The sequence below is a fragment of the Coffea arabica genome, chromosome 9c (assembly GCF_036785885.1).
Source record: "Coffea arabica cultivar ET-39 chromosome 9c, Coffea Arabica ET-39 HiFi, whole genome shotgun sequence".
NCBI classification, from domain to species: domain Eukaryota; kingdom Viridiplantae; phylum Streptophyta; class Magnoliopsida; order Gentianales; family Rubiaceae; genus Coffea; species Coffea arabica.
In genome coordinates, this window is record NC_092326.1 from 37,726,134 (window position 1) to 37,745,102 (window position 18,969).

Here is an 18,969-nt window from a genome sequence, read left to right on the forward strand (position 1 = left end):
TTCTTTCTTTCTTTCCTCCCCGTTACCTCCCAGTAGCACTCACGCCCGCCACCCCTCTCCTCCCTTTCCCCTTCTCCTCCCGCCACCCCCTGCGCCCCTTCCCCCTCTGACACCGCGAGCCCCTCCCCTCGCCACCCCCTGCCCTTTCCTCTGCCAGCGCGAGCCCCTCCCCCCGCCACCCCCCTGCCTTTTCCCCAGCTTCTCCCGCCACTCCCCCTCCTCCCGCCACCCCCCTGCCCTTTCCCCAGCTTCTCCCGCCACCTCCCCTGCACGACCCCCTCCCCTGCCACCCCCTGCCCTTTCCCTAGCACGACCCCCTCTCCCCGCCACCCAGCGGACGGTGCTGAAATAGTACCCCGGTTTCCGGCAGAAAGCATCGAGGAATTTGCGGAACTTGGAACGCTTCGTCGCGGAGGATTTGCTCTTCTGCATCCAGTTGAATAAGGAAACCATCACGTTGAATTTGATGTCCAATTCCTCCATTCTGGACTTTTTTTTTCTCTTTTTTTGCCTTTTCTGGGCTATGATTTTGCTTGTTCAGTTCTTGGGATTTTATGTTCATTTTTTGTGTTTGAAATGAAGGATTTAAAAACCGCCTGAAAGGGGAGGAGGAAGGGGGCGGGGGAGGCAGAGGGGAAGAGGGAGGGGGGAGGGGGGGGAGAGAAAAAAAAAACTTTGTGTATGGCCGGAACTGGCCGCCTGACTAGTAACCGGCGCGGGAAGTGGTGGTGGAGGTGGTGGCCGGCGGAGGATGTGGTGGGTTGGGTGGGGGAGGAAAAAGAAGAAAAGTTGAAAGGAAAGTTTTTTGTGTAATTTTTAAGTGTGTAGGTAAAAAGCTTTGAGAAGTTTTTTGGGGTTCCTGTAGCAAAAGTTGTTAAAAAACTAGTATGTAAAAAACTTGGTCAAAAAACTCACTTCCAAACAGGCCCTGTGTGTGTTTGGATAGAGTATTATTTGAAATATTATTTAAAATAATTACTGTAACACTTTTTGTGACATGATATATGTGAGATAAAAAGATAGTTGAGAATGTAAAAAAAGTATGTTAAAAAATATATTTATGATGTAAGTAAAATATTATTTACAAAAATGTAGTTACAAGATTAACCCGTTAATTTAAAACTAGTCAAGTTGTGTGAGGCAGTCCCAATCTTTGATGCCCTGCTGCAATGTAGTAGCATAAAGATAGATAAGATGATAACATAGAGTGAAAGTTGTAAATTTATAGAGAAGTTATCTACAACAGGGTCAAGATATTTACCATGTACAAAATAAGTGTTTTTAGCATAGGCTGTCTTTTTTTTTTTTTTGGAGGGGGTAGGGGTAGGTGGAGGAGAAAGGAAGTGCGATTTAGTATTTAAAAAAAAAAAAAAAAAGGGTCCCCTTGGTCTCATGGCCAGCAGGAGGGCTTTCAAGTCCCTTTTGAGGCATTAGTTAATAGATCAAATCCTTTTGTCAATATTAAATATCAGCAATTCCTGACTTCTCAAATTCAGTAGGTGCTTTAGTGCATCCATCTGTTGCGGAAGCAACTAAATCCCTTCTGGTTCTAGTGGCCCTATTCCTTTCTTCCATAGTATAGGAGAAAATATAGGTGCAGAAAGTTACTAATTGACACCAAATAAAAAAAAAAGGAAGATTACATCAATTATCGCATTAATAAATTGGAGATCTCCTTTGCCTCAATATGTTTGTCATCCATGGTGCATCAAATGATTTGAAAATACAATTTGAAAGACTTAGGGTCTATTTGATAATATAAAAAAGTGCTGAAACTGAATCTTTTAATACATTCAGATGTTTTGAGTGTTTGATAAATGAGAATCCATCTACTGAACTTATTAAAGAAAAATATATTCCATGTAGTCAGTGGAGATAGGCTGGCATAAGGTCATGACCCCCAAGTGTTGAACCATTAAAAGAAAATATTTTTTTCAGCTCATTTGATATTTGGTAAGGTCAATAATCAGTTAATCAAAAAATTCTACCTCAAACTCTCAAATCTCCCCTTTTTCAAATTGCTTGGGATATTTTTAAAAAAAATGGAACTTTTAGTAGGGGAGGGTAGAAATTGAGAAGCAAAGCTGGAGATCAGAATTTGAAATCAAAACTTCTAATTCCTGATATCTCGATTGTTTGTGAGAGTTTAATTTACTAAAGGGTCTGTTTGGATTCCTTGTTTTTTGGTATGTTTTTGAAAAACTGTTTTTCACATTCCAAATGTTACAGTAAATGTGTATTTCAAAAACAATTCAAAAAACATCATATCCAAACAATATATCTAAAATAACTCCAAATACATATTTAATATGTTTATTTCAATTTGTAAATTTCAATTATGTATAGGATATATATTATATTAATTTAAATATATTTATTTATACAAATTATAAATATTTTATTTTATATAAAATATATGTTATATATTTATAATATATTTATATAAATATTATATATTACATAAATTATATATAATATAAATGTAATTATACATTTATATAAATATTATATATTATATACTATATATTTAATATATAAATAATATATATTATATATATTATACATTTATATAAATGTACATTTATACATAATATATATTTATGTATATTTATAATATACATTTATATTATGTATTATATATAATGTAATACATTTATATTAATATACATAATATTAATATATTTATACATTTATATTTATTATATTAATACATTTATACATAATATTAATATATATTTATAATATATTAATTTATACATTTATATAATATTCATTTATAATTTATACATATTTATATAATATACATTTGTACATTTATAAATATATTTATATTATGTATTATATATAATATAATACATTTATATATTTATTTATAAATATATAAATATATTTATTCATAATTATTTATAAATGTATTATAAATGCATAAATGTATATAAATATAAAAATATAAAAATTAAAAATTAAAAATTATAATATAAATTTATATAAAATTCATTTACAATTTATACATTTATAATAATATACATTTATACATTTATACATTTATAACTATATTTATATTATGTATTATATATAATATAGTACATTTACATATTTTTATATAAATATATAAATATATTTATTTATAAATATTTATAAATGTATTATAAATGCATAAATGTGTTTAAATATAAAAATTAAAAATTAAAAATTATAATATACATTTATATAATATTGATTTATAATTTATATGTTTGTAATAATATACATTTATACATTTATAAATATATTTATATAAATATATTTATTTATAAATATTTATAAATGTATTATAATTGCATAAATGTATATAAATATAAAAATTATAAATTATAAATTATAATATACATTTATATAATATTTATTTATAATTTATACATTTATAATAATATACATTTATACATTTATAAATATATTTATATTATGTATTATATATAATATAATACATTTATATATTTTTATATAAATATATAAATATATTTATTTATAAATATTTATAAATGTAATATAAATGCATAAATTTATATAAATATAAAAATATAAAAATTATAATTTATACATTTATATAATATTCATTTATAATAATATACATTTATACATTTATAAATATATTTATATTATGTATTATATATAATATAATACATTTATATATTTTTATATAAATATATAAATATATTTATTTATAAATGTATTATAAATGTATAAATGTATATTGTTATAAAAATATAAAATTTATAAATTATAAAATAATTGAAAATATTTTTAAAAATACATCTAAAAATAATCCATAAAACATCTACAGTAAAAGTTTTTCATATAATTTTTGAAAAATAACCCCAAAAACAACTAATCCAAACGGACTTGTATTTGAAAATCGAAATGCTAAAGTATTGTTTTTGAAAAACAACCCCAAAAACAGCTATTCCAAACGGACCCAAAGTTATATTGAAAAGAAACCAAGGCTATGACAAACAAGATATTAAGCAGTTACAAGAATTGTAATTTGGTTCCCTTTGAACATCTGTTTTCAAGTTTAACGTGATATAGAAACTAAAACTCCAATATTCATTGTCTATACTATGGACCCCATACCTATTTAATTATTATTGGACTTTAAGGAAATAAAAAAGAACTAAAATATGATATTTATAAAGAAAAAATAACAATATAATAAAAAGTAGGACAAAGAGTGGCACGGAAAGTTGGACAGAAGATCCATTACGTTTCAATGAGTATTACTCCTAATTTAAATTCTTTGTGTGATATTAGTGGGATAAATCCCAAATAAACAAGCGAATCAGTCTGCTAAAGTGGAATACTTTGGTTTCCAAATTACAATACTTGTAAGGGTTCGTTTGGTTTCCCATAGAATTGGGGTTTAGAATTGAAATTGGGGTCCCAATTCCAATTCTTCAGTTTGGACACCGGCAATGTTAGAGAATTAGAATTCAATTCGAATTCTATGGGCCATCAATTCCACAAATTCAATTCTTTGGTAAGACCTAAGAATCACAATTCCAATTCCATAATTTCATCTTCTATTCGGGTTGGTACGCGGATCCTAAGTGGATTAAATCAATAAAACGGATCTCCATGTAATCAACAAAAACAAAACTGAAAATGAAAGTCCTCCCCCCCTCTCTCTCTCTCTCGTCACAGGCCAACCACCGTTTCTTTGTAGCTCTTTCTTCTCCGCATCTTCCTTCTCCGCCTCCTCAGTCCTCCCATACTTCCTCCTCTGCCACCACCTATACTTCCATCTCTGACGCCTTGTCTCTCCTCTTACTCATCTTCCTCCTCTGCCTTTTCCCAGCATTGAACATCTACTTTCATTTACGCTGTTTGGGAAGACGATACAGCTGCCGGAGGCTCCGTCTGCTGCGGTGGCTGCTTCCACAGCTCCATCTAATAATATTTCCACTGATGATACTTTAGTGGAAAGTAAATTAAATTGGAAAACGAAATGGGGATTACGTTAGTCCATTCCATGACTAGAGTTAAAACAGATCCACAACAGATGTTGTACACGTTTCAAAACGCCCTCATTTGGAAGAAGACTCAATAATATCTACTGTTTCTCAATCTGGAGAAAGTTTAACCTCAGACACGTAGGAATTATAGATGCTAATATTCAAGACTTTAAGTTTAAGTAGCCATACATTCTCAATTTTAAGAAACTTCAACTCAGAGAATTAATAAAATGTGCAAGTGGAAGTGGATTCCCAAGCATTGGTTCAGCTACTTAATTCTCCTACACAAGTAAACTGGCCTATATGTCTTGTTTTAGTACGTGTCAAGCATGTAATAGGTCTCTTGGCAGCCTCCATTATCCATATATTTCGAGAAAAAAAAAAAAACTCAGAGAATTAATAGGATGATTGGAGGCAGATTTTTTTTTTTTTTTTTAATATATGGATAAATCATGTTTCACTTGACTTGAGGTTATAATTTGCTGGCAAGAATGGCTTAGCCAGTCAGTCTGGAGTTCTGGACCATTGAATGTTGACAAGTTGGACGTAGACAGTTCACGCAAAAATATGTCAATCTCGCCACCTTCCTAGCAATTGAAGAAATGCATTCTCTTAAACCAATTAAGTTCAGTTCTTCTGCTTAGTGAAAATTCCTCTAATGATTGCTTGTGTCATTCTTTTACTTTGCTTTAATGGCTACGTTTCTAACTTGACTCACAGACTTTTGCATCTAAATGCAACAATATGAAAGTCGACAAAATCCCCTATGCATTTGCAACATTTCAGACTTTATTCAGAAGTTAAGAAACAAATAATTTTGTATGAACAATTTGAGGTTAACCTGTATGTTATTTGTGTTTCTTTACCCCATTGTTCAATCATTGGAGGGACACGATTTCCAGTGGCGAATCCAGGATGCATTAACACCTATGGAGGAGTGACAATTCCCTACCCATTTGGAATTGGTCCAGATTGTGCTCTAATGAAGCATTCACCATAAGCTGTACTGATGTCTCTGGCGATTCCATCAACAGTTCAAAGCCGTATCTGGGGTGCTTTAACTTGGAAAAGGTTCCCAAGAAATTGTTGAGGCGCTGGAAGTGTCCCTGAGTGATCAAACGGTAATCATAAACTTGCCCTTGCTCCAGGTTTGCTGGAACGATTCATTTGATCGGGCAATTGCAGAAGGTCCCCTCGCCGAAGCTCCTTCTTTGTTTCCAGAGAATGCAACAAGGGATGTTTCTTGGCCGTGGAAATGCTCTCTTCAGACCGAGACTTGGCAGTCCAGAGATCTTGTCTGGTTGCACCTTAATGTGTGGCACCAACAACATAACCGGTTGCTGTGGCATCATCAATTGCTGTCAAGCAAGCATTCCCTGCTATCTCAGCCAATACAGTTCTCAATTGCACGTAACGCTTTGCAGAGCTTTGCATCCAATACCTGTGCCTATGCCTTCTTGGAGGACCAGAACTGAAGTTGGAGAACTATGCGGACCCTCCAAACTTGCCTTTGAGATATGCTCCTGCTGCGTGGTCCTGCCCCCTAAACTATTCTGATATTGATGCCATCTCAGGTTGCAATCCTAAAGGAAGTCCCTTTTGAATTACAATCCAGAGCCATTTTCACTTATCAGTGTGAATGCAAAAGCTTGGGGAATGCAACTTGGTTCTATGAATTAAACCCATATTTAGATTTTAGATGATAAGCTGCCAACATGATAAGCTGTAAAGAGATGGTTGAGTTTATTATCTTGGCCTTCTTGCTTGTGCTCACTCCTTCTGCTCCAATTGATCCTCCTTTTGGACATTAGTCTAATACCCCCTTTTTTTTTTGGTGGTTGCTTGCTTCTTTGGTCGAAGCCAACTCCCAAATCAAGGGAAGGCGTGAAGAAATAGTTGATATTGTTGCTAACCCACCCTAGATCCCCTTCTTCCCTTCCTTTTGTAAATATTTAAGTGACCATGGCAATGTTCTTCCATTCAATTGATGGTATTTCTAGAGAACGTATTGCACATGTTAGTGCTATTGAAAGAATGTTACAGCAACATTTGTCTGAAAGTAAAGAAAGTGAAGGAAGAATGTCACAGAAACATTTTTCTGCGGATGCTATTGAAAGAACACATCTCGTTAGTGCTAAGAAATTGAGCAAGGCTATTGATGGATTCAATGGAAGTCGAATACTCAGTCAAGGTGGCCAAGTTACAGTGTATAAAGGGATGTCAACTGATGGAAAGATTAGCAATAAAAAAGGTTGAAATGTTACTGACAGTCACTTTGAGGATTTCGTCAATGAGGTGGTAATTCTGTCACAAGTCAGTCATAGGAATGTGGTAAAACTCCTAGGTTGTCGTTTGCTTATAGAAGTTCCCCTGCTGGTTTATGAATTCATCCCCAACCGAAGCCTTCATAATCTCATACATAATCAGAGTGATGATGATTTCCGCTTCACTTATAACTTGAGACTAAGAATAGCCATAGAGATAGCAGGGTCACTGGCATATCTGCATATTCTGGATAAATATATATATATATATATATATATATATAGCCAAAGTATCCGACTTGGGAACTTCGAAATCTATCAATGTTGATAAAACTTACTTACCTACATGAGTTAGAGGGAATTTTGGGTATCTGGATCTAGAATACTTTCAATCAAGCCAATGTACTGAGAAAAGTGATCTCTTGAGTTTTGGAGTTGTTTTTGTTAAGCTAATAACAAGACAAAAGCCAATACCTTCCAAAGAAATAGAAGAAGATTTTAGGAGTCTGGCAGACAGTTTTTAAAAAAATCCATGAATCCGAATTCTCTGAAAACAATCCTTGATCGTCAACTTGTAGACGAGAGAACGAAGAAGAGGCTATTCTTGTTGCTAAACTTGCCCAAAGATGCTTAAACTCAAGTCAGGAGAGAAGACCAACTATGAAGGAAGTAGCTATTGAGTTGGAAGCCATTAAAATATCCAAAAGGGATTCAACTATCCAAGCAAATTATCATAGTCCAAGTTGCATGGACGAAGGATCTGTACTGACTTCTGATATGCATCATACACTGACAATTGAGAGTGAAAGCATTTCTGGTACAGATGATACATGGACAACTGGAACTGAGACCATTAGGTCAGATTCAAGTGTCAAACCCTTAGATGTCTAGTGCAGTCGAATTCAGAACTCATAATCATTGACTCTGAGCATATAACCTGCTATGGAGTGGCATCTTGGTTAAGCAATTTGGATGAGTAATCTGTCAGCAGTGAAAGAACCATTTGAACCTGGATAAAGAAGGATTTGAGCAAAACCAAAATTTGTAGGCATCATTAGCTAGGTCTTAGAGCTCAATATGCAGCAAAATGATACTATTTGTAAACCGATGAGCTAAAGTACGTACTTTACCATAAGTTGTATAGTAAGATAATACATCATCTTCATTTCAAGTGTTCCTTCAATACTTTATTCAAAAGAAGAAACTTCATTTCGAACAAAGAACAAACCAGAAGAACCATCATCAGGCAGCAGAGCTAGTCTTACTGGACTTTCAGCACCTTCTTCAACAGTTAAATGACCAGTATTGAAGTTTACATCTGTTTTTACAAAACCAGGACAAACACAATTTATACGAAACTTTGGGTGCTTTTTAGCAAGAACCCTAGTATATGCATTCATAGCTGCCTTTGAAACTGTATATGCTGACATAGATGGAGGCCAACCTTTTGCTTTAAGTGAACCCTCCTTAAAATCCTTGAGAAATTCATTCACCACCTCATCCACTCTCTCCTCTGTAAGGTTTCCAGAATCATTTAGTACTCCTTTAGCCCATTCACTGGGTATGTGCTGAAACATGATCAAATGAGTCAAGAGCATATTTCCATTAACCATAAGACATGAAAAATGAAAGTATGAAACAGAAAGAGATCATCTTTAAAGACACAGCACGTTTGGCCAAGGTACAACATTAGCATTGTCTCAACAACTTAGGCAAGTATGACATTTTAGTTTGTCAGGTCTAGTCAATGCATCTGTATCCTGTTTCCAACTAAGCTTGGTGTAAAACAGCACTCATTTTAGGTCCTAAATTTCATATGCAAGAACACAATCTGAGATTTTAGTACCTTTAACTTTCCCATTGACGAAGAAACATTTACGATCCTTGGTGAATCAGATAAGTAAAGGAGAGGAAGAAATGCTTCAATCATTCTTTTTGCACCATAGTAGTTTGTCTGCAGACATTCTACTGCCAAGTCATATGTCTCAGTCAAGATGCCATTCCAATCTATATGTGATCCATCAGGCTGCATGATTGAAGGTAATCAGCACTTCAACAACTAACTAAAGTGAAGGGCAATTATTCAACTACTTGCTATGTATTTGCACAATTCAACTTATTCAGAAGGGAGGGATTCCTGCAAAGTTACTGTTTTTTTGTTTTCCAGAAGATAGCATTGCCAACACATGGCTAGTGTAAACAGAAAAACTTAGGAGAAGAACACAAGATAACTGTAATGGTGATAAAACATTACTCTGCAAATAAGGTTGAATGATTATGAACATTACACATCATCAAACTTATTAGTTAGAAAAATGCATCACAATGTGTAACCATAGGTATGTGCACATATAAGTACATCAAAACACAAAAGAGAAATCGGTTTCACAGTTTGGGTTGTGGCAATTAAAGATGACCTTTGCAGGTCAAAAGGCTTCAAACTTGATCTTTTCCTAGAAGATATTTGGTACGAAGAGCTCTGATTTGCAAATCCTAATTGATTATTGCAAAGTTAGAACTAATGAATTCATCTCTTTTCAAACAAAATGCAACTTCGGCCAAGGAAAATGTTGCTCTCAACTGGACAATTGTAATGCTATTACTATCCAGAGGAAGCAATTACAGACAATATTGGAACCAGAATACTCTGAATTGATAATGAATTCTAAAAACATTTACACTTTCAGCCTTCAGTTTTCAGCAGCAAGTATGAAACAATCATTAACTCCAAAACTAGGGTACCATAACCTTGTTATTATTCTACAGAAGCTCTAACATGCAGCTGTAAACATAAGTAGCTTCCCATGGGTGCTAAGAATCATGACTAAGTATGAATAATCATTGCCTGATGCAGATGAAGTAAATCAACATAAATCAATAGCTGTAAATTTCAAGCATCCATTCCAAGGGCTGAAGTCCTCATTAGCTACAATTTCAACATGCATAGTCTATCATGAACTTAGCATCAAAAAATGCCAATTAGAAGCTAACAGTCAGAAATGACTCACTCCACCAGATCCATATCCAGAAGCTCTTAAAGCATCAACATCTACATCAACTCCACCAATCCCTGCATTATTCACCTGGAACACAAAAGCTTATATATGAGTGTCCTATTGATGTTCTAAGTCACAATTCTCGAACTGTAAAAAAGTGAAAAAGTAGATTTTTAGTGCACAGATCTCATTTCCCAACTTCCTGTAAACCCCACCATTTTCTTGCTTCCCAAGAGGAAGGAACTTTCATACACAAGATCATCCCTAAAACAACAGCAGTCAAAAAGACCATTTTTAGTTTTTAACCTGGGGCAATGCTGAAAGAAGTCAAGTTACAAGACTGCAGGGTTGTTACAAAAAGTTACTAAAACATTAAGGTTCTCAACCATGTAGAAGCTAAGTAGACCTCCAAAAAGAGCAGAAGATTATAACAGAAAATGAAGCCAAAGTATTTCGTGCATCCTGTTTTTGTTCGCTAAGATGCCACTACACCAACTTGACAATGCAATTTCATCTTCTTCCCAATAATATCTGCAATTTTATGTCTTCGAACGTAAAGCAATTCATTACGACGATTGCAAAAAATTCGCTATATAAGAGTTCATATCTGCTGATATACACATGAAATGAACCAATTATACGCTTTCAGTAGCAAAAGATTGTCAGAAATTTGGATGCAGACACTAATTTCAAAACCAAGGCATCCAATCCAAAACCTTTTAGAGAATGACTGGGATTATATAAGTACTTAAGCACCAAAAAAAGGCCTAAATAAGGCCCAAGATTGCAAGAATGATTAATATCAAGCTCTTTGATTCAGATTTTGTTAGGTGATTCACCAAGATACTTTTCTTGTACGAAAGTCTGGATTTTTTCCCTTCATCTAGCAAGCAGAGAAAGCATTTTCAGTCGGAAACTACACAGTTTTCAGAATTGGAGCAACTTAATTATTACCAGAATATCAAGTCTTCCATAATGTATTCTGATGAATTCAGCAAGAGATGCAATACTTGAAGGATCAACCACATCAAGCTGATGAAAAACTATATTGTCAAAGAAATCAAGCCCTTTAAAACTCTCAATAGCTTCAAGTCCCCTCTTCAAATTTCTAGCAGTCAATACCACTGTGATTCCATTAGAAGCTAACTGCCTGCAAATTCCATAGCCAATCCCTTTATTTGCCCCTGTCACAATTGCATATCTGCAAGAAAAAGATTAATAACAAATCAAAAAAGAACCAAAAGTTGGTTCTTGATGAAGAATGAACTTGGAGACAGCCCAATTCTTATACGAATTCATAGGACGTTTACCTTTTTTTTGAAGAACTAATTTCTTCTGCCATGGCTGATAAGTTGGAAGAGTGGGCACTGGCCAGGAGGACTTAGAATATTACCTTTCCCTCAATTTGATGGATAAGGAATAGTCACATTTCTCGTTGACTTTTCTTGCAAAAAAAAAAGAAAAAATTGCACCTTTAATCAGTACGAGGAGTTGGCGTAAATTTGGGCTGGTGTTTCTGTCACGCTTTTACGAGTAAGTAACCAGCATCTGAAGTCGTGAGTTTTCTATGGCTACAGATATCAGTGAAGCACAAAGGCGTGACAGAAGGTTTACATGGAGTTTGTCCCCGGGTTTATAGCGTGGGGGCTAAGGTGTTGTATGCGTAATTGTTTCGAGGATCCATTTTTTTTTTATCGAAAATCAATTTGATTGCATTAACTTGATATCACAAGGTTTGATACAACACTCCTACTTTCTTTGTAATCGTTTTGTACACTCTCTTGGAGCCACATGGAAAAATTTTACTTCTCATTCAGCATTCATAACTAGTTGAACAATCAACTTTGCTAACCTATGTGCGCACTTGTTTCGAGGATCCAAATTGAACCCCTTTGATTGGTAAGCATGCGATCTTCTCTCTCCTATGAGTTTTCTTTCTCTCTCTACGAGAGCTTTTCCCCCCAATAGTGGGAGCCAAAACTTTCCAACTCTGCAAACTTTTCAAACTTTCAAAAACCCAAAAACAGAGTCTCAGACAAGGAGCAAACAATTAGATACTTTGCAACCAATCAAGGCGAATTTGTCCGCATTTCCAAACAAGAACAGTTGTAAGTGCTGATTGTTGTCAGTACAGGAGCTTGCCCAGGTTCCAGGAGCTTCGGACAACTTAAATACAAGCTGGTCGGAGCTAAGAAGATGGAACGTCACAGTACAGAAATTTGCAGCCATAAATGCATGCTTGCTTAAAGCCAGGGTTTCACTTAGGTTTTCTTTCTTAAACTAATTCTCTGCATTAATTACATTTATTGCTCTTTTTTTTTCTTCATTTTTCTATCTACTTGTTTCTGGTCTCCCAGAAAGGCATTATCTAGTGGAAGTACGCAGATTTGAGTGCTCATCTGTATAAATTTGGTTAGATCTAGTTCATACCTACAGAGAAGTGGGATTTCTCCTAAATATCATATTACTTCTATGGCGGAAGAGTTGACTGAAATTATGCAAAAGTTTGCCTTAAATAGCCATGAATACAGTGTGACTGACCTAGATGAAGGAGATGCTTGCATAGGCAGGCAGGAATGCCAGACCAGTCTGTTGGGGAGAATCAAGGGAGATAAGATAGCTAATTTTACTGGGGTTAAAAATTTTGTGGCAAATGCTTGGGGTTATCCAAAAGATCTCAAGATGACTGAGCTAGGACCAAACTTCTTACAGTTCGAAATTAAGGGGGAGGAAACTAGAGAAAGGATAGTCAATGGAGGGCCTTGGATTTTCGATAACCAGATACTTGTGCTGAGTAGGTGGTACGAGGGGATTGAGGATGATCCTAATGCCTTCAGAATAGCACCACTATGGGTTCAAATGTGAAACCTTCCTTTACATTGCATCTCTAAGGAGGTAGGGAAGAAAGTAGGTGCAGTGTTTAAGGAAGTCAGGGAAGTAGTTATTCCGCAAAATGGAGGTAAAGAAGGAAAGCATCTAAAGGCACATGTCGTGGTTGACATTTTTCATCCATTGCTTCGAGGAACAACAATCAAAATGAATGGACTAATGAGATGGACTAAATTCAAATATGAAAGGTGTCCTGACTTTTGCTACACATGTGGGATTATAGGTCATAATGAAAAGGCCTGTAAGTCAAAGATAGTAGTAGAAAATGGTCAGCAAGAGAACCAGTATGGTCCATGGTTGAGAGTAAATTCTGGGAAATCTTCACTCCAAAAGGAGAATAACAACTACAAATCTCCTTCCAAAAGGCAATATTGGAGGGTGGAAAATGGGGAACTAGTGAGGAAAGACTCAAAGAGACAGGATGGGGAACATGAAGCCACAGCTCCAAGAGGAAAGGAACATCTGGAAGAAAGGGATAAGGAAATACATAAACCAAAAGAGAAAGTGGACTATATACCAAGGAAGTTGAATAAGGAACTACAGGTACAGATTCTGGTCAGCAAGGAAAAAAGGGGAGAAAGTCATACAAGTATTGCCAGTGTGGAGGAAGTCATAAATGAGGAAGTCCAGTCAGGAGCTCAACCATTCAGTAGTAGCAAGATGGTGGAGCTTTTACAAGAAATGGAAAGATGCAAAAAGCCAAAATTTCAAGGAAATAATGGAGATGATGAGATAATGGTGGACAGGGAGCTGCAAGAACCAAAGCAAAAACCTGGTCTAACCATCCAAGAAGACAGTGGTAACATGACCATGCCAAGTGAGGTACAAGACAAACCTGTGAGTCAAAGCAGCAAATGCACTCAAGTAGAACATCCTCAGAGACAGGAAAGGAAAACAAGGAAAACAGCAAGGATATCAATGGGAAGGGGAAGGAAGGTTTTGCAACAGATTGATGGCAATTGTCTAAGCCAAGTAGGAACGACCAAAAGGAAATTGGCATTGGAGGATGAAAATATGACAGACACTGAGACCATCGAACACATTCAGAAAAAAAACAAAGGGGGAGGCCAGGAAATGGAAATAGAACGATCAGAGGAAGGGGTGGGTGCCAGCCTTCACTGGACCCCAAGTGATCCATGAAGGTTATGGTGTGAAATTGCCAAGGTGCGAGGAGCCCCTTGATAGTTCCCCACTTGAAGGAGTTCAAACGACTCCTCTCCCCAGAATTGATGTTTCTATGTGAAACTAAGAATAGGAAACAATATATGGAAAAGATTCAAAGGATTCTAAACTATGAACACAGCTATATAGTGGAATCAATGGAAAGAGCAGGTGGCATGGTCTTATACTGGAGTGCACATACCAAAGTACTGCAGGTGCAACACACGGCCTTCACTTTAGAGGCTCATATAGAGGACCAAAGCAGCAGCAGTGACTGGTGGATGGTTGGGATCTATGCTAGCTGTGATGACTCAATAAGAAGACAGCAATGGTCAGTCATACAAAGAAGGAAACATCTATGGGGTAATAGATGGATAATAGTAGGGGATTTCAATGACATTTGTTCCAACAAGGAGAAATGGGGAGGAAGGATAAGAGAAGAGTGGACTTTCAATGACTTCAGGAACTTTATCAATGAGAATCAGTTGGTTGACATTGGTTACGAAGGACAGCCTTGGACCTGGAGCAATAACTGGGAGGGGAATGGTGAGATTAAACAAAGGCTTGATAGGACACTGAGCAATGTACAATGGAATCTGAAATTTGAAAAGCCAAAATGCACTCACATTAAGTCTCATGCGTCTGATCACAGTGCTCTACTGTTGGATACTAACCCCATGAAAAGGAACAGGAAAGAAAGATTCTTCTTTGACAAAAGATGGCTTCAAAGGGAAGGAATAACTCAGGTAATCAAGGAAGCTTGGGACAAGAATGTAGAGGGGTCCAGGATGTTTCACATTAAGACAAAAGTGAGGAATTGCAAAATAGCTCTACTTAGATGGAGCAACAAAAGCAACAAGAACTCTAGGAAAAGGATTGAGAGTATAAAGGAGAAGTTGGATCAGATCCAAGGAACATCACTGCCAAGTATCAGAAAGGAAAAGGCTTCTCTTAAAATGCAGTTGAAGGAAGCTTACAAGGATGAGGAAATGTTTTGGAGCCAGAAAACTAGACTCAGATGGCTACAAGAAGGAGACAAGAATACTCAGTTCTTCCATGCACAGGTTAACAGTAGAAGGAAGAAGAATAGAATGCAGCAACTACAAAAGGAAGATGGGACATGGACAGAAAATGAGGCTGAACTGGGAGCTGAAATTGGTAACTACTACAGGCAACTCTTCACCAAATCAACCGAGAGTAGTAATCATGAGATTCTAGCTGGAATCCCAAAATCCATATCTGAGACTATGAACCAGGATCTAACTAAGGATGTAACAGAAGAGGAAATCAAATCTGCAATCTTCTCTATGGATAGCAACAAGGCTCCTGGCATAGATGGGATGTCCCCGCTTTTTTTCCAAAAATTCTGGGATATAATCAAAGGAGACCTGGTAAATGCTATAAAAGCTTTTTTCATTCTGGTAACATGTTAAAGGCTATCAACCATACCATCATTTCCTTGATCCCAAAAGTCCCCTACCCCACCAACATCAAGCAATACAGACCCATTAGCCTTTGTAATGTGATTTACAAAGTTATTGCCAAAATTCTAGTCAATAGGTTCAAACCAATTTTGCATCATTGCATCAGCATTAATCAATTTGCTTTTATCCCTGGGAGACACATTCTTGATAACATCATTATCTCTCATGAGTACTTGCATCATCTTAAAAACAAAAGGCACGGTAAGGATGGATTTATGGCTGTGAAGCTTGATATGTCTAAGGCCTATGATAGAGTAGAATGACATTTTTTGCAAGTTATGATGGAAAAAATGAGGTTCTGTGAGAAATGGATAACATGGATTATGAAGTGCATAAGTACAGTCTCCTTCTCCTTTAACATCAATGGAGAGTGTAAGGAATACATTGTACCAGAAAGAGGGATAAGACAAGGTGACCCTCTGTCACCTTATCTATTTCTTATATGTTCAGAAGGCTTCTCTAGCCTGCTGAAGAGAGCAACACAAACAAGGAATATGGCTGGCATGAAGAGAAGCAGACATGGTCCCTCAATAACCCATCTTTTTTTTGCTGATGACTCCCTGATCTTCTGTAAAGCCAACTCTCAAGAAGCAAAGGAGCTGAAGAGGATACTAGAGGTATATGAACAAGAATCTGGTCAGATGGTTAACTTAGACAAATCTAGTGTGTTTTTTAGCAAAAATGTGAATTTAGCAACAAAGGAGGACGTGTGTACGGAACTAGGAGGTATTCAACCAGTATCGCAAGGGAAGTACCTAGGATTGGCCATGGTGATATCAAGGTCTAAAGGACAGCTGTTTGGCTACATAAAAGATAACATCAAAACAAGGATGCTAAGCTGAAAATATAAGCTCCTGAGTTCAGCTGGGAAAGAAATTCTGATCAAAGCTGTGTCTATGGCAATGTCTACTTACACAATGTCTTGTTTCAAATTACCTTGCAGGTTATGCAAAGAGATAAGCTATGCTTTTCAATTTCTGGTGGGAGAAAAAGACAACAAGAATAAGGTTCACTGGGTAGCTTGGAAGCAGTTGACAAGGGAGAAAAAACGAGGAGGCATGGGATTCCAGGAGATTCAAAGCTTCAATAGTGCTTTGCTGGCTAAACAGATTTGGAGAATCATCAGAAATCCAAATCTGTTATCCAACAAAAAATTCTGAAAAGCAAGTACTTCCCAAATTGCAGTGTGCTGGATTGCAAAAGTCCCAACAATGCTTCATGGTTTTGGCAAAGCATCATGAGTGCAAGAGAAGAGCTTCAATGGGGGATACAGAAAAGGATAGGGAATGGACTTTTAACAAGAATTTGGGAAGATCAATGGATTCCAAACCAACATTTAGGGAGGCCTGTCACAACCAAGCCAGAAGATTGTCAAGTACAGAAAGTTGCTGATTTGATAGAAGGCTACAGGTGGAATAGGAATCTCATCTTCAAAAATTTCAAAAAGGAAGATGCTGAAAACATTCTCAAGATCCCCATAAGTATTACAGGAAGAGAGGATGACTTCTTCTGGACAGAAAACCAAAAAGGGGAGTACACGGTACAATCAGGCTACAAGGCAATCCAAACTAAGAAAGAACAAGAGGGCAGAGGGAGAAGAGAAAGGATTGAGCCCAGCAACAGACCAAGAAGGAATGACATGTTGAGAGTGCTGTGAAGCCTAAGAATCAGTCACAAAGTTAAGATCTTCATATGGAAAGGCCTGAAAGAAGCAATTCCAATCAAAGAATTAATCTGGAGAAGAATGTCAAAAGGAGACCCTATATGCTTAGGTTGTGGAGAGAAGCTAGAAACCTTGGAACATCTACTGCTGAAATGCAAGAAAGCAAAGGAGATCTGGAAAGCTACACCAATACAATGGGATGGGATTCAGGAGCTGACTGGGAATTTCAACAGCTGGTGGGCTGCATTATCCGAAGCAATTCAGAGAGATCAGGGGATGGACCATATATCTCTTACAGCATATATTCTTTGGCAAATTTGGAAAAGCAGGAACGATAAAGAGTTCAACAACAAAACACATGATCCAGCACAAGTGATCAACAAAGCCTGGAATGCTTGGATGGAGTTCAATGAAGGGATCAAAAAGGCTAGGAGGTGTAGCATTGAACAAACAACAGCACCACTTCAAATGGAGGAACAAGAAGCTAGCCAAAACCCAGACAATAGATCAGCAGGAATGCATATAAGAATAGCAACCAAGTGGAACAAGGCATCAAAGTCCATTGGGTATGGTATTGTAGCAGCTGACTGTAGAGGGCAGGATGTGATGGGATGGAAAATGAGGGAAAACGAAAGCTGAAACCAACTTCAACACGACACTGAAGGTGTAAAGTGGGCGTTGATCAAAGCAGCAGAACAAGGTTGGAGGCTGGTATGTATTGGAGTTCCTGATACAGAACTTTTGCAGCAAATTCAGGGAACAAAAACAGTAGACATGTGGTTAGCTACCCTGATAGAGGACATCCGCGAGCTAAGTAATATGTTTTACAAATGCTCTTTTTGCATAGGAAAATATAAAAGGAATGATCTAAGTTGTTTGTTTAGCGCTCAAGCTTTGAGCAATTATTTTGATGTAGAATGGGTCAACCCCAATCTATTGTGCTAAATGCACATTGTAAAGCATCGAGCAAGTCTCGCCTGTATATACTTATATTCCAAGCAATATAATCTTATCGTTTCGACAAAAAAAAAAAAAAAAGATTGGTAAGCATGCAAAAAAGTTGTTCATACTTGGATCTTTGGATATCTTTGTATGTAAACATGTCTTGACTGATGGTAATTGTCAAGATTTTTGAAAGTTTAATTCTACAATTATTATTTTTTATCACTGGACGTCTCTTTTGTTTGTAGTCCATATTTGCATTAAAAGAGCCAAAGTTTTTTGGGGCAGTGTTTTAAAAGTTAGGTAATCCACCTTTATTGTTAGACGTCTTTCTTATATGTAGTCTGCATTTTTATTGAGAGAGTCAAAACTTATGAGAGCAAGGAATTAAACGTCGAATAAAATTAAAGTGTGTATTGTACCTGTACATAGTCCCATGCTACAGAAGAAAAATCATTAATTTTCCATGTTGTTGAAACTTAAATAGGATGTCCTTCACTATTAATGGTGATGCTTTTCCAAGGTATCATAATTCATAAAAACAGTTAAATTTCACTCCTTTATGAGTATTGTGTGAGG

The 18,969-nt window shown here is 36.2% G+C and overlaps 3 protein-coding genes across 4 annotated transcripts; 2 read left to right on the forward strand and 1 right to left on the reverse strand.

Annotated features, from left to right (window-relative positions):
* Positions 1–8,333: 8,333 nt before the first annotated feature.
* On the reverse strand, positions 8,334–11,712 carry LOC113708929 ((+)-neomenthol dehydrogenase). 2 transcript variants are annotated; one of them, XM_027231658.2, is made up of 6 exons: positions 11,562–11,712; positions 11,206–11,452; positions 10,264–10,338; positions 9,102–9,281; positions 8,700–8,823; positions 8,334–8,573 (listed from the first exon to the last, which is right to left on the reverse strand). In XM_027231658.2, the coding sequence occupies exons 1-6, from the start codon at positions 11,591–11,593 to the stop codon at positions 8,443–8,445; spliced, it is 789 nt and encodes a 262-aa protein (XP_027087459.1). In that variant the 5' UTR covers positions 11,594–11,712; the 3' UTR covers positions 8,334–8,442. The 2 variants fall into 2 exon arrangements, with proteins under 2 accessions (XP_027087459.1, XP_027087458.1); XM_027231657.2 differs by having other exon boundaries at positions 8,334–8,823.
* Positions 11,713–16,075: 4,363 nt separating this feature from the next.
* On the forward strand, positions 16,076–17,442 carry LOC113708145 (uncharacterized). The gene is made up of 3 exons (XM_072064655.1): positions 16,076–16,581; positions 16,729–16,841; positions 16,895–17,442. The coding sequence occupies exons 1-3, from the start codon at positions 16,076–16,078 to the stop codon at positions 17,440–17,442; spliced, it is 1,167 nt and encodes a 388-aa protein (XP_071920756.1).
* An 87-nt stretch (positions 17,443–17,529) lies between these two features.
* LOC140014226 (uncharacterized) lies at positions 17,530–18,087 on the forward strand. Its single transcript, XM_072064656.1, has one exon. It carries the CDS (start codon positions 17,530–17,532, stop codon positions 18,085–18,087), a length of 558 nt encoding a protein of 185 aa, XP_071920757.1.
* Positions 18,088–18,969: the final 882 nt, after the last annotated feature.